Consider the following 27,723-nt stretch of genomic DNA (forward strand, 5'->3'; position numbering starts at 1 on the left):
GTATAAAGAAATAAGGATTACTTACTCATATCATATAGCTACATCTTTGATTTAGATGGTATTTTTTCTCAGGGTGCCTGGGTGGCTCAGTCAGTTAAGCATCTGACTTCGGCTCAGGTCATGATCTGAGTTTGAGCCCTATGCCAGGCTCTGTGCTGACAGCTCAGAGCCTGGAGCCTGCTTTGGATTCTGTCTCCCTCTCTCTGCCCTTCTCCTGCTCGTGTCTGTCTCTCAAAAATAAATAAACATTAAAAAAAATTAGATGATATTTTTTTCTCATGAAAGTAAAACATTTCCAATGTCCCATTTTGAAAGTTCTAGTGTTGTACTGTTGAAATGTTTTGCAAATATACACCGATGATATAGACTAATCCCTCCTTCTGGGAAATTTATGTACTTTTAAGTTTACTATGAAAGTAAAACACTTGAAATGCTCTATGTACCATTAGATATTTCCTAAGTTTTCTGTACTTCATCTCAATGACATTAAATCAGAATACTATAATCATATTTTAATGATTTTAATGACTAGAGTTCATTGTGCATTAAATTTGGCAAGAAAAATTTGATTTTTATTTGCTGGTATACTCACCTGTGCAACAGAAATTTACAGGTTCTAATCCCTTAGTTTGTGAATCATAACCATTTTTAACATTACCAATTATGTGCAGATTGCACAACTGTAGTTTCTTACAAGGAAAATTAAAATAAGTTGTTTTTTTTTCTGTTTCCTGAGATTTTGTTTTTATATTAAAACCTAACTTTACAAACAAACAGGACTGAAATTTAATGTTCTGGATAACATTTACATGGAAAAAGAGTTCCTTCCAGTACTCTTGGAACTGCACATGAATATACAAAGTGACTCCCCCACTTAGGCCTCCTACTGTTATCATTCAAGATGACTGAACTATTTCTCTTAAATTCACATCTCCCATATGTTTACTTCTCTTTACCTGCACTGCCAGGATCTTGTACTCCCTTTAATGAGGGCTTGGGGGTTGAGCCCATATACTTTGGGCTCCTCCCTATATTTATGTCAGCTTTCCTATCAGTATGTAATACATCACAGAAACAGGAATAGACAGGCTAAACTTCTATAAGAGGGGCATAATAACAAGGTTCAGTTGTACTGACATTTTTGTTTCTTCAGCATCTAAGTTTGCTTCCGAGGCCTGTTATTAAACTGTTTCTGTTTCTGATAAAGTACTCTAATTGTGACATGTCTCAGTTAACTCCCTGGGAGTGAGTTTTGTAAAGTATACCTTCTTCTCAGGTATTGTAGTTAGGGTTAATTATTTATGGATTGTAGCATTCACAGTGAGAACTGTTATTTAAATGCAAGGAGTTTTTTTTTTTAAAGAACTCTATGATGCCAGTAAAATGTTCCCAATTAATAAAATGTTCTCCCTTAAAACAACTGATTCTAGGTAATTCAAAGAATAGGCCCAAGAAGCTTCTGGATATAAGCATAGCTAAAAAACAATTACTATAACAATCTTTCTGATAAGGTAACGTAAGAAATTATTGGATGTGTGTCTAGTTTATGGATATACAAAATCAACCCATAATCAATCCCTAATGCTGTCTTTTGTACTACCATTAGTTAGAAATGAATCAGGTAGAAACTATTGATCCTGCTTACCTGGAAAAGAAACTGGGGCACCGACATCTTTCATGGTTTTTGTGTATCACACACCCCTTTTGGCTTTGATCTGACTGCTCCTCCATTCCTGGAAACTTCAAGTAGAAATAACAATAACAACAGAATTCCAGTGCTGGAAGATCATTTATTCTGACCCTCTCCTTTCACCAAAGTAGAAACTGAAGCCCTTGAAGATTGAGTTATCCAATCTTTGAATATGAATTCAAAGAGGTTCATAAACATCCTGGCTTCTAGAACTCTCACGAAATTATATACAAGATAAATGTGACTGTTCAGTGGGCCATAACCATCTGCAGTGTAACACACGTTGGCTTGCAATTATATTAAGGTAAAATTCCCATGTATAATCTAGAGCTCCACAGGCCCACACTTCCTCCCAGTTCTACTCAGGCCTCTGCTTTCTGGGTCAAGGTTAGTTCTGTCTGGCTCCTGGGCGTGGCCGGCATCGGGACCCTGGATAGAGAGCTTCGAAGCGCCTAATGGGAAGAGAGAGAGAGTCTCAGTCGAGGTCTTCTGCAAACAGCCCCTTGGTCCATTTCCTGAGTGCTCCCATCCCTCGGTCCTACAGCCGCTGTTTTCCGCCTGAACCTCCCCATTTCGCATCTCCCGGGTATCCTTGCGGTTCCCGCTGAGGGCCCAGGGGCTACGGTACCCGCAAAGCCCCCGGGGCGGGCGGGGGGAACGTGACCTTGCTACTCGCATGGGTCTCGGGGGTAAAAGCATTCCGTGCACAACGGAGGCACGCCCCACGCAGACACGGGCTAGGACACTTGTGATCATCAACCCAGTGGTGAGTGGGGCCCAGTGCATGTAAAGGAGCGGCTCCTGCGGCCGCCGCCCCTTGGGAGCCGCGAGAGCCTCGCTCTTCCTCCTCCTCCTCACTCGCCGGCTCGGCTGATCTCCTGCCATGACTCAGCGATTCTCGCAGGCTGCCCGGCTGGGGACACCGGCTTCTCGCGGGCTCCTCCCGCCGCGTCCACCCCCTCTCGCCACCCACGCCCGCCCCCGGCTGCCGGCTCTTTCCCAGCGGGGCCGCCGCCGCCGCCGCACTCAGCGCCGGCGTCTCAGCAGCATCGCCGCCTGCGCCGCGCGCCGCGCGCCGCCGCCCGACCCCGCCGCCCACCCGCACGCCAGCCATGGAGCCCGCAGCCCCCCGCCGCCGCCACACCCACCAGCGCGGCTACGCCTTGACGCGGGACCCCCACCTCAACAAGGTGAGTCCTCCGGCCCACCTGGCGGCCCAGTGGTCGCCTTCGGTCTGGGACCGGCCCTCCGGGGGTTTCCCCCAACGCGGCCTCACCCCTCTGTCCGCTGTCACCGGACGCGGCTCTTGTTGCGGGCGGAATGGAGGGGCCACCCAGTAGGCTGTGTGCCCAGCAGTGTGATGGGCGCGCGGTGCTGGTGCACCTCGGCATCCCTTTTTGGGACCGGAGGAGATGTAACTTGTTTACTTTTCGGCTTCTCCAGGAGCCAAGGCGAAGAAAGTAGTATCAGGCTAAGTGCTTGAACTGTTTCTGTGAAGATAGGTTGGCTGCCAGCTCAGCCTGTATGTGCCACCTACTTACTGGTTTCACTCAGTGTGGCAATTCTGGGACGCTGCTCGGAGAGAAGTGGCCCTACTGGTCCATCCTGGACAGAAATGAGTTCCCAGAGCCTCAGATCACATTAACAAGCTAGAAGTCAAGGCCTCTTGGTTTCTGGAGCGACACGATTAGGAGGCTGGGAATGCGTGGTGGGTGGCTTCTGCCTTGGACACTTTGCATGGCCTGGTACAAAATCCCTGTCCTAGACCTGGGGCTGTGGGTAAAGCTAGTCCTATGTTTTTGAATCTGGCCTTATGGAAATTAAAAACATTTTTTTAAAGACCTCTTATGAAAACAAGAATCCACTGTAAATTACAGACCCTTTTCCAGATCTCGCTAACATTTCATTTTTCTTCACTGGTAATGTCGAGTGAACCCCTAATATTTTTCTCAAATGAAAAATACCTGATTTATAATTTTGCTTATCTAGATACTAAGCAGTCACACTTTATAGCTAAATTTCTCTCTAGATTGTTTTGTGTGTGTGTGAGTGTGTGTGTGTGTGTGTGTAGTTGTGATTTTGACATTTCCTTATTTAGGATATGGGAAATGCCATCAGTCAACAGAGATCTGTTTAGTCATTTTGGTTGTCTCTTTAGTAGATACTCTTTTTCATTAGGAACTGGACCCCACTCTTAACCTTCTGGTCATGTTGCTGGTGATTTGTTGATCGTTATTAATGGCTTGAAGATTTGTGATTTCTTCTATTTAATAAACTATAGCTAGTGTGAGTTCTTTTTGATTTTTGTGGTGACAGGTAACTTTTAAAAAATACATGGTTGTTTAGTATTTGGGGTCATAAAGCATCATGAAATTTTAAATAGTTCCTACTTATTTTTTTCTTCAAAATGAATTTATTTGCTAGATTTTTCTTTTTATTAGTCTGCATGTTGGGGCCTATTTTCAGTAGAACAAAGGTAAAATCTGATGTTATAAAATAATTTGTTACTTTCATGTGTATCTGCTTGCTGTAATTTATGACCAAATAATGTGTTGTTACTTAAGAAGGACCACATAAGTGGTATAACCTGTTTGAATTTCCCTGAAGTCATGGGCAAGAATGAGTGTTTGGAGTGGGTAGATGGCATAGGCAATCACTGAGCAAGAGTAATTATTATGCCTTTACTTAGAATCTTTTTGGCTTCTATTTACCAATAAAGATTAACTCCTACTTAACAATAATATCACAAAGATCTTCCACCAAGTTGAAAGGTGCAGCATAATGTGTTAAGAACACATTTTTGAATTTGTGATTGAACTTTATTGTCTGCATAGTATCAAATTGGATATAAAATCTAGTTCATTGGGGCGCCTAGGTGGCTCAGTTGGTTAAGAGTCCGACCTTGGCTCAGGTCAGGATCTCACAAGTTCATGAGTTTGAGCCCCACATCAGGTTCTGTGCTGACAGCTTCCAGCTGGAGCCTGCTTCAGATTCTGTGTCTCCCTCTCTCTCTGCCACTCCCCTGGCTCATGCTCTGACTCTCTCTATTTCAAAAATAAATAAACATTAAAAAAAAATCTAGTTCACCAACTCTGGGGTGATTAATGGAATAAGCTTTACTTTTTCTTACTCAGTTCTAAGACAGTTGTGTGTTGCCTAATGGAAGTAGCAGAGTATCCTTACCATTGAAACCATGGCTGTGGGATGTTCTGATCTGCCCTGCACTGAAGACCTCTGGGCTTTAAAGTTTTCTGGTAGCTTGGGAATTCTTATTGATTTTTGTGATAACCTAGGCTAGTAGATCTTGCCCTTTAACACTCCAGCCTGTCATCTGGCTGCATGAAGACTTCTTCAGCCACGTTCACACAGACCTTTATCACCGCAGCTTTTGGGTAACTGCAACGATTTTTACCGGTTTTATTTTCAGATTATAGTCTGTCCTACATGTAGATATGAGAGCAATACGTACATCAGTTAGTGTTTTCTTCATGTTCTTCTTCTGTCATCCAAGTATTTATAATAGTTCCTATAATGTTGAATATAAAATCAGTCTTGTCAGTCTTCTTCAAATTGATCTCATTAGTCGCCCAATTTAGTCTTCCACTTGAAATATGTTTGCTGGATCTCTTAATACTCTCCTTTTTGTCTACGTGTAATTTCGTACAATTAAAATGGCATTAATTGATTTAATAATCTCTCTAGGGAAGATGTTCCTAATTCTCTTAGTCCTATTATCATTAACATTTGTGTATTCAAATGTACCATGTCATGTTGTATTCACTGCATTGTATTTTTTTTTTTTATTTTGATTGTCATAGGGCAGGATTCATACTTAGTACAGAATTTTGCCCAGTGGGCTTTAAATAAATGTCTATTTCATAAATGAATGAACCATGTTTTTATTTCTTTTGTCTTTTAAACAGTACTCAGCTTTTAAATCAAGAAGCTTTTATTTTTATTTTTTTATAATTTATTTATTTATTAATTTACATCCAAGTTAGTTAGCATATAATGCGACAATGATTTCAGGAATAGATTCCTTAATGCCCCTTACCCATTTAGCTCATCCCCCCCTCCCACAACCTCTCCAGCAACCTTCTGTTTGTTCTCTATATTTAAGAGTCTCTTACGTTTTGTCCCCCTCCCTGTTCTTATATTATTTTTGCTTCCCTTCCCTTATGTTCATCTGTTCTGTGTCTTAAAGTCCTCACAGGAGTGAAGTCATATGATTTTTGTCTTTCTCTGACCAAATTCGTTTAGCATAATACCTCTAGTTCCATTCACGTAGTTGCAAATGGCAAGATTTCATTCTTTTTGATTGCCAAATAATACCTCATTGTATATATATACCACACCTTCTTTATCCATTCATCCATTGATGGACATTTGGGCTCTTTCCATACTTTGGCTATTGTTGATACTGCTGCTATAAACATTGGGGTGCATGTGCCCCTTCGAAACAGCATACCTGTATTCCTTGGATAAATACCTAGCAGTGCAATTGCTGGGTCATAGCGTAGTTCTATTTTTTATTTTTGGTGGAACTTCATACTGTCTTCCAGAGTGGCTGCACCAGTTTGCATTCCCACCAGCAGTGCAAAAGAGATCCTCTTTCTCCACATCCTTGCCAACATCTGTTGTTGCCGGAGTTGTTAATGTTAGCCATTCTGACAGGTGTAAGGGTATCTCATTGTGGTTTTGATTTGTATTTCCCCGATGATGAGTGATGTTGAGCATTTTTTCATGTGTCGGTTGGCCATCTGGATGTCTTCTTTGGAGAAGTGTCTATTCATGTCTTTTGCCCATTTCTTCACTGGATTATTTGTGTTTTGGGTGTTGAATTTGATAAGTTCTTTATAGATTTTAGATACTAACCCTTTATCTGATAGGTCCTTTGCAAATATCTTCTTCCATTCTTTCGGTTACCTTTTAGTTTCCTTCACTGTGCAGAAGCTTTTTATTTTGATGAGGTCCCAATAGTTCATTTTTGCTTTTGTTTCCCTTGCCTGCGGAGATGTGTTCAGTAAGAAGTTGCTGCGGTCGAGGTCAAAGAGGCTTTTGCCTGCTTTTCCTCTAGGCTTTTGATGGCTCCCTGTCTTGCGTTCAGGTCTTTCATCCATTTTGAGTTTATTTTTGTGTATGGTATAAGAAAGTGGTCCAGGTTCATTTTTCTGCATGTCGCTCTCCAGTTTTCCCAGCACCATTTGCTGAAGACACTGTCATTATTCCATTGGATATTCTTTCCTATAAAGCAAGAAGCTTTTAGAGTGGTCGTTTGAGCATTATTTTGACATTTATATCCTTTTTATTATAGTTTTTTGAAAGTAAATTTGCATTTAAGTCTAAAGTTCAGTTGCCTATACATTATACAATGTATAATGGAATATAGAAGAATAGTTGGAATTTGGTTTAAGCCTGACCATCCATGAAGTTTTAATTGCTTGCTAGATAACCTTAAAGGGGTGATTAGTCTTGGTAAACTCAAGGTTAACAGTAGATATGATCCAAATTAAAAAAATAAAACCTTGTGAAAACTTAAGAGAAATTACGATCTGTCTTCATTGGTAATAATGTATGATTCTCACTTTTTGCTTTTACTCAAATTACATCACTCCAGGTAGTATTTCATCATAGTATTTGGGAAAGTACTTCTGCCTCATGCTTCTGAGATTCAGTATCTTTCTCTACACAGCCCAAACTATTTTTGAGGTGCTTGCATTTGTGTTATGTGCACTTTTCTAATTTAATGTTTAATGTTTATGATTTTCAAGGATGCCTTCTGGTTTTGATGAGTTGTATTTCAAATTTTTTCTCAGGAATTTTCATGTGACTAATGTTTCATAAATAACTCTTCAAAAGTAAAATTCTACACACAAAATCACTTATTTTTCATTTCTAAATTTATTAGTTCGCTTTATACCATTCCTCTAGCAATGGTAGAAAACACTAATTGCTAGTTCTGCCATAATTGTGCTTACATGGTTTCTATGTCTTTAAGATTAAATCATGTACATGACCTGTAAATCTCCAAAAGATACCACTTTTTAATATTTTAGGCATTTTAATCCAGTTTAAGATAGTGATGTATGAAAGTCAGTTTCGGTCAGCATCATTAACTTTTCTATCTAAAAAGTGAGCTTCTGGGCAAGTGCATTTGTAGATGTTTGTGTCCTGGCATGTCAAGACCTAGTTGGATGTGTTGTAGAGAAAAGAGACAAATAAGTCTCATGGTTATGAAGGAAAGATACATTGAACCTCCTCTTTTTCTTCAGTGTAAATTATACCACGACAAATCATTCAGAAATTTTTATCTATAACAGTTCTCTGAAGTTGCCTCAACAGTATGGGAAACTGATGTATTATTTAATGTGGAATCCCACTGATACAAGTGCCATTGTATTGTGGGTGGATAGCCATATGCCTCCACAGCTGATACCTTGCTGCACTTGAAACAACGGTGGTAGTGTAGGGGAGCGCAAAAACAAATACACTCAAATGAGTAGAAAGAGGAGAAAGAGGAGTTTGACCTGAGGACTTTTGAGACTGGTGATATGGAGTATAAGAATATACTGAAGAAAGTCTAAGAAGTTTTGTTTTTGTGTTATAATTTCCTTCTAGCTTTTGGGCAAGTATGAGAAATGTAATGGAATGGAATGAACATTCTAAGGCATTGTATTTAGAAAGCGAAAGCCCCAATTCTTCCATTTAGCAGCTATGAGATTTTAAGTGAGCTTTTCTTAACTAATTTCAGTTACTATCCTTATAAAATAAAGTGATAATTTCATTCATTTATTATTTTTTTATGTAGAAAATATTTGTTCAGAGCCCAGTATATACTAGATAATGTTGTGGTTGAGAGAATATTGCAACGAATAAGATTCTTGTGAGTGCACTTAGATTTCTGTTGTAATGTGATTTCTGTCTTGCCTCTTCAATCACATATTGAAAAGATTTGAGATAGTGAATATTAATTTTTTCTAAATTATACATTCAAAAACAGTAGGTTTTTTTTAGTACATCCTAATATTAATATAGTACTTTTGTATAGAAAGTCCGAGCTCATAGCTGGAGCAATTATAAAGAATTCTCCTTTTAGTGTACTAATCCTCTTCCCTTGAATTTTCTATGACAAGATTATGTTCCTTCTTTATTTTATAGTAAAACCAAAAACGTATCTTCTCTTTATGGGAGAGACATTTATGTTTTACCCTCAAATTCATATAACTGAGCTTGACTGACATCACATGACCTTTGCAGTCTTTCATACACTTTCACAGAATGCCAGGTATAGGTTAAAATATATATTTGTGAAGACAAAGAAAAAGGAAAGCTCTTTGCTTCTCAGGACTCTGTTCAAAGCATGTGAAGGCTTGGAAGTATGAAAGAACATAGCTTGTTAGAGAAAGGTAGAGGTATGCTTTGGTCATTAAAGTTATTGGGAGAAGAGGGAGTGAATTGCAGAGACAGGAAATTTACAAGTTCCAGTGGTGTGAAACCAGCCTTTACTTGAGTCTGGCTTTGGAAATAGTCTGTTACTCTGACAAAACAAATATTTGACTATTTCCATTGGTTTTCAAAACTGACGTGACCAAATACTATGATAGACTTAAGACTGATTGATTTGTTACTTCATTATGTTATTGAACCAACTCAACCAACTTGGACAGTATATAGATCCGGAATAAATCATGAAATACGTTACAGTTAGAACAAATTTGGAAATGTTTCCAACCTAAATGTTTAGGAAATTTTCTTAGACATGGGACCTAAATGTAAAATGTGGATGTTTGTATTCTTAAAATGATATTTAAAATATCTTATGGCTTATATGTTAATTTTTACCTGTTTTTAGCTTTATGTATATAAAGTAGTACATTTTAAAACAAAGGATTATTGTTGTCTTAAGTGAATTTAGAGAATTTAAAGCCTCAGCATTTCCCTCAGGCCTTAAAAATATATCTAAGTTAGCCATCAACTAAACTGTTAGATACTTGAGGCCTTTGAGTTTAAACAGAGGGGAGAGACAGTATGGCTTTAAGTTTCTATAGTTTGGTCCGGGTAGCTTGGGAAGTCAATATAATAATGAATAATAGTCTTGGGGCACCTGGGTGGCTCAGTTGATTAAGCCTCCCATTTTGGCTTAGGTCATGATGTCATAGCTTGTGAGTTGAAGCCCCGCGTCAGGCTCTGTGTTGACAGCTCAGAGCCTGGAGTCTGCTTTGGATTCTGTGTCTCCCTCTCTCTCTGCCCCTAACCCACTCACATTCTGTCTCTGTCTCTCTCAAAAATTAATAAACATTAAAAAAAATGAGTAATAGTCTCAAACACATGGAAATATAACTGTTAGAGCTTTATACTAATAAACCCTAGATCTAAAGCACTAAGTTTATTTTTTTTATCAGGTAATGTTGAGTAAGAATATCAGCAAAAGTATTTACATGTTCATCTGAATGTTCATAATTGCATTATCAGGATCCCTGGAGCAGTTAAATTCTAAACTACTTCATGAAGACCTGGAAATCTGGAGACTGAAGGAGTCCTGACTCCATGACAGTATTAAGGCTAGGCCCCTTAAGCTTAGAATATATTTAATACATTTGAATTATCTATTCAGAGTCTTCTAAGATATTTTAAAACTTTTTTGATTGTGACACAGTACACATATATAATACATGTATAAGCATAATGTTGTAGGGTGAATTGTGCCCTACCAAGAGTCATGTATTGATTTATCCACTGTCTCAGAATGCAATTGCATTTGGAGTTAATACCTTTAAAGAGGTAATTAAGTTAAAATCAGGTCTTTAGGGTGGACCTTAATTCAATATGGCTGATAGCATTATAAGAAAAGGAAAGACCATGTGAATACAAAGAGAGAAGTCAATGAGAAAAGTCTCAGAATGTAAGCAACCCTACCAGCATCTTGATCTTGGACTTAACAGCCTTCAGAACTGTGAGAAAATAAATTTCTGTTGTTTTAGTTACTTAGTCTGGTACTTTGTTATGGCAGCCTTAGCAAACTAATACATATTGTAATGGAAACAAAATGTCATAATACAATATTTTGCTGTGTTTAGTGCACACTAGTAGTATTTATCATATTTCAGTTTTTAAGAAATGTGAGTCACAACCCATAGTTTAAGAAAATTTTGCTTTATGACTTCTTTAAGTAGTGCATTCACATACCTGGGAAGTTATTAGAAAGTAACTTTCTTTTCTGTGTGTTAGTGTTGCACATATGGGGCTCTAGTTTGCCTTGGCAGTACTGGTCAAGCCCCCTTGTGTTTTTCTGTCTACATGTCCAAATTGAGGTATCTTTTGAAACAATAATCTTGAAATGATGAGAATGTTATGGTTACTAATAGTGGCAAGTCTTGGTTAGTTGGCCAAAATATAAGTCCTTACTCAAGTGCTCAGAGCCAGGAAGAAACTGCGACTTGGTTAATGAGTATTTTTGTAAGCCTTTAAAATTTTTACTTATTCAAAATTATAGTTAATTTTTACATGTAGAGATTATAATATAATAAAGACAGAATTGAAAGGAAATATATTGGTTATATTGCAGGGTTGTTGAATGCAATGGTCAAGAAATAATTCTTGAGATGTTTTATGGTGCAGCTTAGTAAGTTTATTTGAGTAGCATGGGGACAGGACCCATGGACAGAAAGAGCTGCACTATTGCTGTATGAAGCCGGTGGTTATATGCTTAGTACTCAAGGGATAGGGGATGTGCAGGAAGTACTAGATCATAAAGGTCTTCTTCAAATTTCTGCTTGTAAAACTAGTTTCACAAGATTTATCTGGTGCCTATCATTCAGTTCAATATTAACTATTGGTGAGATAGCCAGGCAGTCATGAGACCTTTTAAGAATGTAGTAACCAGCATGTATTTAATCCTTATCAGAATTATGGATGCCATAGATCAGCCTTCTGGGCTAAAGGTGAAAATTTTCTGCTTCTATCCCTCATCAGTGTCAGTAAATATAAATGAGAATAACTCCTCTATTAATAGAATTGTTTTCGGATTGTTCCACAAAGCAGAAGCAAACTATGCTATAGATAAGAGATACATTGAAAACAAAATGCTATGGAAAGACTAAAAATAAAGACGTTGGAAAATGCAACCAGCAGGAAATCAGGGTTATACCTGACGTCAGACAGTGTAGAGTCTATATCAAAAAGCATTAAGTGAGACAAAAGACTCTTTATAATTCTGAAAAGTACAATTTTGAATAAAGTTAAAAAAGTAAGGAATATCTATGCATCAAATAACACAGCAGTCACCCTCATAAAAAAGACCCTACAGAACACGCAGAGAGGAATAAACACTAATACTAGCAGACTTTAACATATTTCTCTCAGTGCAGGACACACCAAAGGTAATAAACTGTTTCCATATACGAATTCCTCAAATTTCTAAAGAAATTGTTTTGCCAGATAATGAGAAAATTCACTTGAGAAATTGGGAAAATGGAAAAGAGTATTATTATAACTTCCCTTTGAGAATTAAAGCTTAATAAATAACACAGAGACATTACTGGTTTGAAAGATCCAATGATAGAAGTCAAAAAGAAGAGCTGGAAATGGTGACATACAAAGAGGTTAAGACTGACATTTCCCAATCTTCATAGGAACATGTAGGTGAGAGATTGTAATGATCTAATTAATTTTGCTTGTAGCTCTTGCCATTTTCTGGTAATATATCTCTTTTAATTTCTGTGTTTAGACCATTTACACTTAATGGAATTATTGATATGTTTGGATTTCTGTCTACTATTTTATTATTAGGTGTTTATTTCCTCTGTTTTTCATCTCTTTATTTCTCCCTTTCCTGTTTGAATATTTTATTCCATTTTATCTTTGACTTTTTGACAATATCTTTTTATAGGCTGGTTTTGGTACTTTCTGTAAGAATTATACTATATAGGAGCATCTGCGTGGCTCAGTCAGTTAAGCGTCCGACTTCAGCTCAGGTCATGATCTCACAGTTTGTGAGTTTGAACCCCACTTCAGGCTCTGTGCTGACAGCTCGGAGCCTGGAGGCTCCTTCAGATTCTGTGTGTCTCTCTCTCTCTGACCCTCCCCCACTCACATTCTGTCTCTGTCTCTCTCTCAAGAATAAATAAACATTAAAAAAAATTAAAAAAAAGAATTATACTATATATAATTTTTCAGTCTACTTGAAATGACCATTTTATCAGTTCATTTGGAATGTTCATACCTTATCATCATTTGTCTAATTACTTTCCTTTGATTATGTTATAGTTGTTATATCCACTTACATCTCCATACATACGTTACATAAAATTTTTTAAATTGAGATATAATTGACACATAACATTAAAGTAGCTTCAGGTATACAATATAATGAGTTGATATTTGTGTATATTGTGAAATGATCACCATAATAAGTCTAGCTAACATCTGCCACCATACAGTTATAAAAAAATTTCTTCTTGTGATGAGAATTTTTAAGATTTATTCTCTTAGCAACTTTGTAAATATGCAATGCAGTATTATTAACTATACTCACCATGCTATATGTACATTCATCCCTATGACTTATTTATTTTATGACTGTATGTTTGTACTTTTTTAACACCTTCATCCATTTCCTCCACCCATCTACTTCCCACCTCTGGCAACCACCAATCTTTTTCTGTATCTATGAGCTTATTTTTTGTTTTTGTTTTTGTTTTCTTTTTAGATTCCACATATAAGTAAGATCATATACAGTGTTTGTTTTTCTCTGACTTTATTTCACTTAGCATAATGCTGTCAAGATCCATCCATGTTGTTGCAAATAGTGAGATTTCCCTCTTTTTTTTAGTATGGCCAAATTATATTTTATATATATACATATATATGTATACACACACACACACACACACGAACACACACACACACACACACACACCACGTTTTCTTTATTCATTCATCCGTTGATGGACTTTTAGGTTGTTTCCATATCTTGGCAATTGCAAATAATGCTGTAGTGAACATGGGGGTGCATATATCCTTTCCATGTTGTTTTTTTCTTTTCTTCAGATAAAAACCCAGAGGTAGAATTGCTAGATCATATGGTAGTTCTATTTTTAATTGTTTGAGGAAACTCCATATTGTTTTCCACAGTGGATATACCTATTTACATTCCCACCAAGAGTGTGGGAGAAAAGGTTCATCAAAAACCTCCAAAAAAGGGAAACTTTTTTTCCATATCCTCACCAATACTTGTATTTCTTGTTTTTTTGAGAGTAGCCATTCTAACAGGTGTGAAGTGATATCTTGTGGTTTTGATTTGCATTTTCCTGATGATTGCGGTTACTGAGTTTCCTTTCATGTGTCTGTTGGCCATCTGTGTATCTTCTTTGGAAAAATGTCTATTCAGATCCTTTGCCCATTTTAATTGGATTGTTTGTTTTGCTACTGAATTCTTATGAAAAATATTTTTGATGTAATAATGTAATGTTTATTATTTTGATTTTAACTGTCATACATATTTCAAAGAATTTAAGAGGGAAAGGATAATCTGTTACAGTTACCCAGATGGTTGTCATTTAGGTTATCCTCAGGTATCATTTCCTTTCTATGTAAAAAATGTCCTTTAGCATTTCTTTTAGAGCAGGTTTGCTGGAGACTGCTTGTCTTTATTTCACTTTCTTTCCTGAGGGGTATTTTCACCAGTTATAGAATTTTGGGTTGACACTTCTTTACCTTCAGCACGTTAAAAATGCCATTCCTCTTTCCTCTGGCCTCCCTTGTTTCTGATGAGAAACTTGTCATCCGAATTGTTACATATGTATGCAATGAGTAGGTTGGTTTTTCTCTGGCATCTTTAAAGATGTTTTCTTTTTTCTAGTTTTCAGCATTTTGAAATAATTTTTCTGGATTTAGATTTTTTTTCGATTATCTTCTTGGGGTTTGTTGAGCTTCTTGAATTTGTAATTTTATATCTGGTGCCAAAATTGATAAATGTTTAGCCATTATTTCTACAAATATTTTTTCTTTCTTCTCTCCTTTTGGCATTCTGTTGATAAAAATGTTAGGTTTTTTGGTATTGTCCCACAGGTCCCTGAGGCTCTGACTTTTTCTTTTCCAGTTTTTTTTTCTTTGTTTTTCAGATTGGTTGATCCATCTTCAAGTTTACTGACCCTTTTCTCTTGTATCTCCATTCTGTTCTTGAGCCCATCCTATGAATATATTTAGTTATTATATTTTTCAGTTCTAAAATTTCCACTTGGTTCTTTATAGCTTTAATTTGTTCACCAAGACTGTTTTTTCCATTCATTTCAAAAGATTTTGTCCTTATGCTTTGGGGTATGGTTACAATAACTGTTTTGAAATCTTTGATAACTCCATTCTCTGCATTGTCATTGATTTTTCTTTTTCCTTTGAAAGTTAACATTTACCTGTTTCTTCATATGCTGAGTAATTTTTGCATGTATCCTGGACTTTTGCATTGTAGGTTTTGGTTAAATCCCAAAGGGAATACAGTTCTTTTTAGTTTTTGCAGTCAGTCAAACTGGTTAGGTGAGTTCATAAGTTGGACCCTTGTTTTCTGGATCGTGGTTCCAATATTCCATTTTCATAGCCACTTTGTAGTGCTGTTTGGTTCTGTTCATCGTGTGTACTGCCCAAAGGTCAGTGTAGGATCCATACAGCGGTTTATACCATAGTTTAGTTCTCATATCTTTTGTGAGACTGTTCAAGATCAGGTCTCTACATGCATAGCTCAGAGGCGAGCCCAGGAGTTCATATACAACTTTATGGGATTGTTCTCTTGGGTTCCTTTCTTTCTATGATCTCACTGATACTTTTTGTCTCCTTGAGCCCCCCTTTCCAGCCCACTAGCCGGAAAACTGGACCTTTAGTTTCCTTGCTCTGTAGTATACTTCTTCTACCTGCATTTGCATTTAGGGCCAAGTGACTGGAAGACAAAGAAAAATGCTACAGACGTTTAATCCGTGATCTTGGGACCATTGCTTCTCTGGCTAAAAAGAATGATTTTCCTATCTTACAATTTTAGACATCTGCAGTGGTCATGCTCCTGCCCCCCACTGTGGGATTCACAGGGGGCTGGGGCTGGAGAGAATGGAAAATAAGAATGGATTTCCCTCTTCTGTAACCTTTAAGAGCCCCCTTTCCTGATTCTTGGACCAGAAAAAGAAAGCTTTTCTTGGCATTCTTTTTGTCTGCACTCAGTTGCACTTCTAGCATTTCTGTTACTTTTTAGTCAAGGCCAGTTGATTACAGAGGGGAAAAAAAAGCCAGGCTGTACTGAAGGGCAAAACTCCAGGAAACTCACTGTTGGTTTGGTGGTACCTGGGATTCAGGTCTTCTTCCCCTGCTCCTCTGCTGCCATTTACTTTTCAGACTCTTCATATAGCTTCCTGGTGTATTCTGCACAAGGTTTATAGTTAGATTCATTGGGAGAGACAAGGTAAAGTATGCTTACACCATCTTGCACAGAACCAGAACCCTCAGATTGTTATTTTTAGGAGGTGAATGTGTGAAACTCAGTCTAATAACTTGGTCTTAAGTTTCAGGGGGAAACATCAGAGAATATGTTTTCCAATATATATTCACATATCTTCCTCATTTCACTGGGTACATATTTGCTACAGTAATTTTGGTAATAAAGGTCATTCTGTTGAAAATGATTTATGTAAAAATAAGAACATGACATAATTTGTAAAATTTCTACAGTCTAAGGATTTTTAAAAATTCTTGGCCTTGTTGGTATTTGTATCCTTCTGTTTCTCTTCATGCTGTGATGGAGAAAATACTACAGAAATTACAAGGTTCACAATTCCTCTGAGGAGGTGGGTAGGGTTGTTATGCTGGTTTATATCATAGCTTTATCTTTTCACATACTTGCTCCTAGGACCTGGAGTATAGTTAGTATTCTGTAAAAGTTTGTCAAATGGGTAAATGATGGTTAATTCTTGACCTAATGTATAGTTCTGTTTTGCCTTTCAAATATGCTTATAACTTCTCCACAAGTTACATTCTACATTGTGGGTTAAATATGCTGTTGGGTATATGTTGGAGAATCTCTTTCCTTTAGTGGGTATAGGAATGACCACTATATCATTTATGACTTGGTTTTGGTACATATAACAGCAAGAACAACAACAGTAAAAACAAGTAACAGTGATTTGGTTAGGATGTAGCTTATTTTTCTTTCACACATGAAGGAAATCAGAGGTAGACAGTCTGGGCCTGTTTGGTGGGTCACAGAGTCATCAGGAACATTGCTGCCCTTCCATCTTCCAGAACCCTTCATGGTCCTGACTGACTATGGGTCTTAGATAGCATTTGCACGTTCCAAGCTGGTTGCTGGAAGAAATGGGAGAAACACAAGAAGGGCCACCTTCCAGTGGAGTCCACTAGCTCCCTTTAAGGAGCCTTCCCTACATCCCACACATCCCTTCCACTCAGATTCATTGTTCAGAACTCATTCACAGGGCCTCTTTTATGCGGGAGTCTGGAATTTTAGTCGTTTATCTGATACATTACCACCCAAATAATACAGGGACCTCTTACTGCGGAAGAAGGGGAGAATAGATGTTACGGTAAACAGCAGTGTCTGCCTTACCCAGAGCTGCCAGAAACATAAGGATAGAGATTTAAGAAATGTAAATAAGAAGTATGGTTATATAGGTATATATTCCTGAGATTGAGATAAATGGTTCTTAATAGTTCTTAGTATTTTTAATAGCCTTACAGATTCACTGTATAACAGCAAAAATATGAAGAAGTGAAAAGTTTGTCTCCCTTTCACTTTTGTGCCCCAGCTAGCTTGTTCCCCTTTCTAAACAGTAACTGTGGTTTCTAGCACTCAATATGTTTCCATTATACACTGGAAATATTGTATGACTTCTATTTATTTATTTATTTATTTATTTATTTATTTATTTGACAGTGAGCAAGGGAGGGGCGGGGGGGGGGGGGAGCTGTGGACAGAGTATCTAAGGTGCTGTACTGACAGCACAGAGCCAAATGCAGGGCTCAAACTTACCAACCCTGTGAGATCATGACCTGAGCTGAAGTCCGACGCTTAACTGACTGAGTCACTCAGTAACCCTTGGCTTATGTATTTTTAAGGTTAATTTTCTTGTTAAATGTTACTGCTGTAGGGCATGGCTGAGATCTGCCCTTGGTGTGGCAGCTAGGAGGTGGTGTTACAAAGACAAGTGTTGCAGTTAAGAGTATCTTTGTGAATCATGCAGGGACGAGGAAGACAGATTGAGAATCTTGAGCCCAGGTTGAACCTTCTGTCATTTGCCTGGTGCTCAGCAACTGCTTCTGAAGCCCTGTTTTCTCTTTCTTTAGTGAGCTAGCCTCAGGATGGAGATTCCTCGATATGGTGAATAACAAACATCATGGGTGAGCGCTGCTGACACACTTGCAGTGTTTTCATGAAATGGCATCGCTAGTCAGGCAAAGAACCAGGTCTTCCCGTTACTTTACCTGCCTATCAGGGATTTGCCTGCTCTGGTTCCTGCCTGTCTTCCCCAGGGTCACCTTGCATCATTCTTCCTTAGTTGACGTTTCCTTCCTTATACTTTCTCCGAGAAGCCAAGCTGTTCTGCACTGGGGTTTGTGCCCCTGCCGTTTCCTGCACAGTCACCCTGAGTCTTTCACCTGGTCAGCTTCTACTCTTCCGTTTCTCCTTCAGATCTCATTTTATTTTAATTTATTTTATTTTATTTTTAATATTTTTATTTATTTTGAGAGACAAAGTACAGATGGGGGAGAGGCAGAGAGAGAGGAAGAATCCCAAGCAGGATCTGCGCTGTCAGATCTCATGAACTATGAGATCATGACCTGAGCTGAAACCAAGAGTCAGATGCTTAACCTACTGAGCCACCCAGGTACTTCCAGTTCTCATTTTAGTATCACTGCTTAGTGAGCTCTTCCCTTTCAAGCCCCTAAGTTAAGTTAGATAGTAAATTTTCCCTTTTCTTTCCCTGTACTTACCACAGTGTTATTTTATAATTATTTGTGTAGCTCTTCATGTAATATCCTGTTAAGCTCTCTAGATTGTTAGCTTCATGAGACTCTGGACCATATTTGACATAACACTGTTTCATTGGCTCTGTGCCTGCAAGCATTATAAGCATTCACTCAACAAATATTTGGTGAAAAATATTTGGTGAGTGTGATGATTACTTTTATGTGTCATTTTAGCTAGGCCCCTGGATGTCCCGACATTTGGTCAAATATTATTCTGGGTGTGTGTGTGAGGGTGTTTCTGGATGAGATTAACACTTGAATTGGTAGACTGAGTAAAGCAGACTTCCCTACCTAATGTGGTTGGGCCTCATCCAGTCAGCTGCAAGTCTGAATAGGACAAAAAGGCTGACCCTCTTGTGACAAAGAGGGAACCCCTCTTGCTTGAATACCTTCAAGCTAGGACATTGATTTTTTTCCCCTACCTTTGGATTTGAACTAAAACACTGGCTCTTCCTGGATCTTAAGCCTGCTGGCCTTTGGACTGTAACTATATTGTCAGCTCTCCTGATTTCTCAGTCCTTTGGGCTTGGGCTAGAACTACACCATTGGCTCTCCTGGGTCTCCAACTTGCCAACTTCAGATCTGGGGACTTGTCAGCCTTCATAATTGCATGAACCAATTCGTTATAATAAATTTCTTCATATATGTGATGTTTATACACACACCCTTTCATTCTGTTTCTCTGGAGACCCTTGAGCAATTCCGTGAACTTCACAAGTTCTCATAAAGTAACTAAGAGGAGACCAAACATTTTTGAAAATCTCAACTGTGGATCTGAAGTAAGAAAGCCATCTTGTGGTGTTTCTGGGAATATCGTGTTGATAATGTGAGATATATCGCTTAGACACTGAAGCATAGTTCTCTGCAACAGTTCCTATCTTTTTTTTAGGTTTTTTAAAAATTCCAGTTAGCAGACATACACTGTAATATTACTTTCAGGTGTGCAATATAGTGATTCAACACTTTTATATAACAGTGTTCATCACAGCAAGTGCCCTCCTTGATCCCCATCACCTACTTCACGCATCCCCCACCTACCTCCCCTCTGGTAACCATGTGTTTGTTCTCTATAGTTAAGAGTCTGTTTTTTGGTTTGCCTCTCTCTCTCTCTCTCTTTACTTGTTTGTTTTGTTCCTTAAATTACACACATGAATGAAATCATACAGTATTTTTCTTTCTCTGGCTGACATATTTGGCTTAGCATTTTACTCTCTAGCTCTATCCATGTTGTTGCAAATGGCAAGATTTCATTCTTTTATATGGTTGAGTAATATTCCATTTTAGACACACACACACACACACACCCCACATCTTCTTTATCCATTTATCAGTCGATGAACACTTGGGCTGTTTCCATAATTTGGCTATTGTAGATAATGCTGCTATAAACATTGGGGTACATATATCCCTTTGAATTAATATTTTTGAATTCTTTGGGTAAATATCTAGAAGTGCAATTGCTGGATTGTTGGGTAGTTCTATTTTTAACTTTGTGAAGAAGCTTCTTACCTGTTTTTCACAGTACCAGTGTCTGTACCAGTTTACATTTCCAGCAATAGTGCACGAGGGTCCCTTTTTCTCCGTATTTTCACAACACCTGTTATTTCTTGTGTTGTCGATTTAAGCCGTTCTGACAGGTGTCAGGTGAGATCTCATTGTAGTTTTGATTTGCATTTCCCTGATCATAAGTGACGGTGAGCATCTTTTCATGTGTCTATTGGCCATCTGTATGTCTTTGGAAAAATGTCTATTCATATCTTCTGCCCATTTTTTAATTGGATTGAGTTTTATAAGTTGAGTGTTGAGTTTGAGTTTTATAACTCCTGTATATATTTTGGATACTAACCCTTTATCAGATATGTTATTTGGAAATATCTTCTCCCATTCCATAGGTTGCCTTTTGTTTTTTTGTTTCCTTTGCTGTCTGCAATAGTTCTTAAAATATTTTGTACCAAAGTCCCCTTTGGACATTTTTATATATAATAGGCTTTGTGTTAGGTAATGTTGCTCAACTGTAGGCTAATGTAAGTGTTCTAAGCACATTTAAGGTAGGTTAAGCTAAGTTACAATGTTTGGTAGGTTAGATGTATTAAACGCATTTTTGACTTAATGGTATTTTCAATTTATGATGGGTTTGTCAGGGTACAACCCTGTTGTAAAACTTATTGAGACCCTGATCCATCTTGACATTTTATTAGGTACTATTCAAATATGAATATCACAGTTCCTGTTCACCAGAAGCACCTAGACCTTGGGCAGGGTAAAACAGTGCTTCAGCAGAAATAATGGAGTACAAAGTTCCATGATAGAAGTACATGATGTTATGGGAGTACATTGGAGGACATCTCATAATCCGGAGAGGAGGAGGAAAAGCCTTCTTGAAGATTGTCATCATTCAGGATAGGCAAGGGACATTTACAAATTCATGTGTAATTTAATTGGTAATGTGTTGAATTGCCATCTAATTTTTATACTCTGTCGAATCTTTGATTAGCTCAAGGAATTAAGAAATCAAACAAAGGGGTGCCTGGGTGGCTCAGGTCATGATCTCATGGTTCATGAGATTGAGCCCCATATCGAGTTCTATGCTGACAGCATGGAGTCTGCTTGGGATTCTCCCTCTCTCTCTCTCTCTCTCTCTCTCTCTCTCTCTCTCTCTCTGTCTGTCTCTCCACCCCTCCCTTACACATAGACTCTCTTTCAAAATAAATTAATAAACATTTAAAAAAAGATAAACCAAACAAAGGCACAATAGATGATTACCTTGCAATCCTGATGTTCTGGTTCACTATATGAATAATCACTACACATATTATCATAGGCATACCTGGAGGATTTTGTCTAGGTCACATATATTACACTTTTTAGAATAGTGTAAATGTGCATGTGATTTCTAGGGACTCTACTGGCAATAGGTATTACCCATTTGGTTTGGATTATTCATACACAGTTCAATCAAAGATCTGAGATCTGGCTTTTTTTTCTTTTTTTTTTTCTGAAATCATTTGTGTTCATTTGTAGTTTCAGTAATTTACTAAGAATTACCAGTCTGGTTACTTACCAGGTACTTTTACTGGTTTGGTGACTTTGTGAAATTTACCTTAAACCTTCCTTGGGGACAACAGCACTCCATCTTGCTGAAAGAATTTTAAAATCTTTTTTTTTAATGTTTATTTTTTAATGTTTATTTTGAGAGAGAGAGAGAGAGAGAGAGAGAGAGAATGGGAATGTGTGTGTGTGTGTGCATGTGTGGGGAAGGGGCAGAGAGAGGGAGAGAGAAAGAATCCCAAGCAGGCTGTGTGCTGTCAGTGCAGAGCCCTGTGTGGGACTTGATGACATCAACTGTGAGATCATGACCTGTGCCGAAATCAAGAGTCTGATGCTTAACAGACTGAGCCACCCAGGTGCCCCAAATTTTTAAATCTTACTAATGATTGTAAGAGCTTTGTTTGGAAAATATAGTATTGCTACTGATGGTTACTAATTTCTCGGCCTTACAAGGAATCTGTAGGAACTGGGTTTTAAGTGAGAAATACTTAAAACTATTTAGTTAAACCTCTCATCCAATATTTTAAAAATCCATTGGCACAAGTCAAAGCCACACTGATACTACCTCACACCAGTCAGAGTGGCTAAAAGGAACGAATCAGGAAACTACAGATGCTGGTGAAGATGTGGAGAAACGGGAACCCTCTTACACTGTTGGTGGGAATACAAACTGGTGCGGCCGCTCTGGAAAAACAGTGTGGAGGTTCCTCAAAAAATTAAAAACAGAACTTCCCTATGACCCAGTAATAGCACTACTAGAAATTTACCCAAGGGATACAGGAGTGCTGATGCATAGGGGCACTTGTACCCCAATGTTTATAGCGGCACTTCCAATAATAGCCAATTTTTGGAAAGAGGAATGGATAAAGAAGATGTGGTTTATATATTCAATGGAATACTACTTGGCAATGAGAAAGAATGAAATCGTGCCATTTGCAGCAATGTGGATGGAACTAGAAGGTATTATGCTGAGTGAAATAAGTCCATCAGAGAAGGACAGATCTCAAATGTTTTCACTCATGTGTGGAACTTGAGAAATTTAACAGAAGACCATGGGGAAAGGAAAGGGGGAAAAATAGTTTCTAACAGAGAGGGAGGGAGGCAAACCACAAAAGACTCTTAAATACAGAGAACAAACTGATGGTGGATTGGGGGGTGGGGGAGAGGTGAAAAATGGGTGATGGGCATTGAAGAGGGCAATTGTTGGGATGAGCGCTGGGTGTTGTATGTAAGCAATGAACCACGGGAATCTACCCCAAAAAACAAGAGCACACTTCACACGCTGTATGTTAGCCAATTTGACAATAAATTATATTCATAAAAAAGTAAATGAAAATCCACTGGCTTTCTTAGGTAGAGGTGTTCTTTCTTTTTATTAATTAAGCAAATGTGTCACTTAAACTACAAAATAGTTATACTTGCTTATATCCTAAAATACGTAGATGAAATGAATTTTAGGTGTTATGGTTATGGTATTTTGCTGTAAATTTTAGGGTAATGAAACCAAATGTTTTTTTTAAAGAAGCTCTTGTTAATATATTATTGGTTGTAGCTAATTGATTTTATGCCTCTTAAAGCAGATGATCATGAGAGAATTTAGTTGCACAGATGAATGCATTCAAAATAATCATTTAAAAACTTGCCTTGGAAATGTGTATTCTATCTGGCTGGTGGGTTTTGAAGAAATAAGGTTGTGTACCACCAAAAAAATTCTAGAAGTCATTATCTATGTTTTCATTTAGAATTAAATAGATCAATATCAAAGAGCAGTATTTGGCACTATGGAAGATTTGGAGGAAGAAACCATTCAGTAGAATGTGTCCAGGACAAATTAGTATCACTTCTCTTTCTGTAGTTATAAAATATGCATATAAACTATGTTAATACATAGTTGAAAATATTGAAAATATTGACATATAAAGGTACAGCTCACTTTGATCTCTTTATTTCAGAATAATAAAAACAAACCTTACAATGAATACATTTTATAATGAATTATACATAAATCGATTACTTAAAGATATTTGTGATTTAGACAGTGTTTTCCTTTTTGCCATTTTGCTTGATTACTTTGAGTCCTTATTCAGGGAAAAAAACAAGGCAAATTACTGAAGCTCAAACATTAAAGATGGTTAGTGCAGAATTCAGAATGTATCTTTTCTGTTTTTATGGTAATTGTTTCTGATAAATTACTTAGGAAAAAGTTTCTTTCTCAGTTACCATGCAAGCACAGTTTTTAATGGAAGTCTCTTGTTATGCCAGGAATTTTGTTTTCATTTCTGCTTGATGGTCTCAGTTTTCTCAAGAAGATATACATAGATCAATTAGTAGAGTCCAGAAGAATAGTTGTCCTGTGTGCTATCCTCAGCAGTGAAACAGCATACCATTCTGCTGTCTAGGGATCTAGTCCAAAAGGTTTTTTAAGGAGTAGTGAAAGTAAAAGAAGGACAGAAAATGAGAAAACCAGGGTTGAACCTTGGGTGTATGAGAACGCTATTAGGGAATTAGAATTATAGGTGGTCTGGAAACCTAATATATGTATAGACGTCTAAACTTTTTAACTACATGAAAGACTCAGTAGAAAGCAAATGGAAGTTAGAAGCTGCATGTATACTTGGGATACACTGTCCTTTGTTGGATAGGCCCCACAGCATAACCCTAAGGTAAAAATTCTTTGAAACAGATACTTGTTACATCAGCTTTTAATAAGGAGAATGCATTAAGATAGTGTTTCACTGTATTAAGCTAGCGTTTAATAAGGAGAATGTGTTAAGCACTGTTTGTAATTTCTACAAAATATATATGAATATGTCTCTGTTAGTATGAAAAAATGAAACTTAGAGCCAGGATTATTAAATGGTTCAGAATTCCACTTACCATTTGCTGCATACTTTCTGGGAAGCCGCAGGTTGGTAGGAATCACCTTGATGTGTCGTTCTTAAAAACTGTGGTTTAAACAAAATCATGCCATATATATTTTTGAATTTTCAGCAATTTTAAGATTTAAGTTTGCTTATATGTTAACTTTTTTTTTAATTCATAAAGATTAGTAATAGAATATGAACCCAATCATAGGACTTTAACCTGGACCAATTCCCAAATTTTTAAGCCGTAGTTTTTTTGCTTTGTTTTGTTTTTGGTTGTTGTTTTTTCAGAGTCAAATTGACACTATTATGCCATAGAATATTTGGTTAACAGCATATGGGGGGTTGTAGTTACTAAACATGAAAGAATATCAGAAGATAGACAGATGGCATTGTCATTCACATGGCATGCAATATGGGAGACCTGTTAGGTCAGACCGACATTGGAAAATTTATGTAAAAAGACTGGCTAATATACCAATAAATGACTAAGTGCCATTATTAAGTGAACACAGGAGAATATGTTAGTGCTTCTGATAATAAGTCTTATTCTCATAATATTGATAATTTTTATTCTTGGTTTGGAGGCATATTTTCAAGGTGTAATATTCAGAAATTTACTGATTCTTTACATATGTTCATGTATTTTTGAGACTCAGTTTTCCTCTAGCTTTTTTCCCATTTTTAACTTACAAATTTTTCATTTTGAGCAAGAGAAAAATTTATTGAATTTTTCTTTCTTTTTCAATTACATTACTGTACATAATTCTGTTTAGAAAATTTTTTTTTAATGTTTATTCATTTTTGAGAGAGAGAGAGAGAAAGAGAGAGAGAGAAAGTATGAGCAGGGAAGGGGCTGAGAGAGAGGGAGACACAGAATCCAAAGCAGGCTCCAGGCTCTGAGCTGTCAGCACAGAGCCTGATGTGGGGCTCAAACTCACGAACCGTGCGATCATGACCTGAGCCAAAGTCTGACACTTAACAGACTAGCCACCCAGGCGCCCCTACATAATTCTGTTTTATTCTGAAGAGTTATTCATGACATTGTTTTTTTTTTATTAAATTTTTTTTTAACCTTTATTTATTTTTGAGACAGGGAGAGACAGAGCATGAACGGGGGAGGGTCAGAGAGAGAGGGAGACACAGAATCTGAAACAGGCTCCAGGCTCCGAGCTGTCAGCACAGAGCCCGACGTGGGGCTCGAACTCACAGACCGCGAGATCATGACCTGAGCCGAAGTCGGACGCTTAACCGACTGAGCCACCCAGGCACCCCTCATGACATTATGTTTTAAAGGATCAGTCTTCCCAGATATTTCTTTAACAGGTGAAGTATGCTTTCCATTTTACAATTACTTTTTTTTAAAACAAAATCCCTTACTGATTGCTTTTAATTTTAAACTTAATTTTACCAGAATTAATATGCTAATCAGTTTCCTCAGCAGCAATTGTACTATTTTTTAAAATTTTAATATTTCTCAGAAGTTAAATATTTAAAGCTTTCCATTTTGTTTATGTAGCAAATTACTGAATCCCAGTTATGTCAGGTACTTTTAACATTTATTTATTTTGTTTAAATTTTAATTAATTTAATTTATTTTAATTAAATTCAATTAACTTTAGTTCATATACAGTGCAATATTGGTTTCAGGAGTAGAATTCATTGATTTCTCACTCATATACAATACCCAGTGCTCATCACCACAAGTGCCGTCCCTTAATACCTATCATCCATCTAACCCATCTCCCACCCAACTCCCCTCCAGCAGCCCTCACTTTGTTCCCTATTGTTAAGAGTCTCTTTTGGTTTCTTTCCCTCTTTTCTCTCCCTGCCTCCCACCCTGCCTTTCCATGTGTTCATCTGTTTTGTTTCTTAAATTCCACATATGAGTGAAATCATGACATTTGTCTTTCTCTAATTGATTTATTTCACTTAGCATACATTCTGTCTCCATCTGTGTTGTTGCAAATGGCAAGATTTCATTCTTTTTGGTGGCTGAGTAATATTCCATTGTCTGTGCATGTGTGTGTGTACATATATACATACCACATCTTCTTTATCCATTCATCAGTGGGTGGACAGTTGGATTTGCCATAGTTCAACTATTGTTGATAATACTGCTGTAAACATTGGGGTGCATGTAACTCTTTGTATTTTTTTCTATTTTTAATTTCTTGAGGAACCTCCATACTGAGTGGCGGCACCAATTTGCATTCCCACCAACAGTGCAAGAGGGTTCCCCTTTCTCCACATCCTCGCCAACACCTCTTGTTTCTTGTGTTGTTAATTTTAGCTATTTGGACAGATGTGAGGTGGTTATCCCGTTGTGGTTTTGATTTGTATTTCCCTCATAATGAGTGATGTTGAGCATCTTTTCATGTGTCTTTTAGCCATCTGGATGTCTTCTTTGGAAATGTATCCATGTTTTATGCCCATTTCTTAACAGGGCTGTTTGATTTTGGGGTGTTGAGTTTGATATGTTCTTTATACTAACCCTTTATCAGATATATCATTTGCAAATATCTTCTCCCATTCTGTAGGCTGCCTTTTAGTTTTGTTGATTGTTTCCTTTGCTGTGCAGAAGCTTTTTATCTTGATGAAGTCCCAATTGAGTTCATGTTTGCTTTTGTTTCTCTTCCCTTGTCTAGTAAGATTTTCTCTGGTTGAGGTCAAAGAGTTTGCTACCTGTGTTCTCCTCTAGGATTTTGATGGTTTCCTATTTCGCACTTAAGTCTTTCATCCATTTTGAGTGTATTTTTGTGTATGGTGTAAGCAGTGGTCTAGTTTCATTCTTTGGCATGTCACCGTCCAGTTTTCTCAACATCATTTGTTGAAGAGACTTTTTTCCATTGGATATTCTTTCCTGCTTTGTCAAAGATTAGTTGACCATATATTTGTGGGCCCATTTCTGAGTTTTCTGTTTCATTTCATTGATGTATGTGTCTGTTTTTGTGTCAGTTCCATACTGTCTTGATGACTACCACTTTGTAATATATCTTGAAATCCGGAATTGTGATGCCTCCAGTTTCACTTTCCTTTTTCAGGATTGCTTTGGCTATTTGGGGTCTTTTGTGGTTCTATACAAATTTTAGGCTTGTATGT

The 27,723-nt window shown here is 37.4% G+C and overlaps 1 protein-coding gene across 1 annotated transcript in view; it reads left to right on the forward strand.

The window, feature by feature from the left end:
- Positions 1 to 2,690: 2,690 nt before the first annotated feature.
- ME1 (malic enzyme 1) overlaps positions 2,691 to 27,723 on the forward strand; it is a 188,168-nt gene continuing 163,135 nt past the window's right edge. Inside the window, exon 1 of the mRNA XM_019442753.2 lies at positions 2,691 to 2,880. Within this exon, the coding sequence (XP_019298298.1) occupies positions 2,803 to 2,880 (78 nt within the window). The 5' untranslated portion in view covers positions 2,691 to 2,802. The remainder of the gene's footprint in view (positions 2,881 to 27,723) is intronic.

This window comes from Panthera pardus, unplaced genomic scaffold (assembly GCF_024362965.1).
Source record: "Panthera pardus isolate Hobbes unplaced genomic scaffold, ASM2436296v1 HiC_scaffold_17, whole genome shotgun sequence".
In the NCBI taxonomy this organism is placed as follows: Eukaryota; Metazoa; Chordata; class Mammalia; order Carnivora; family Felidae; genus Panthera; species Panthera pardus.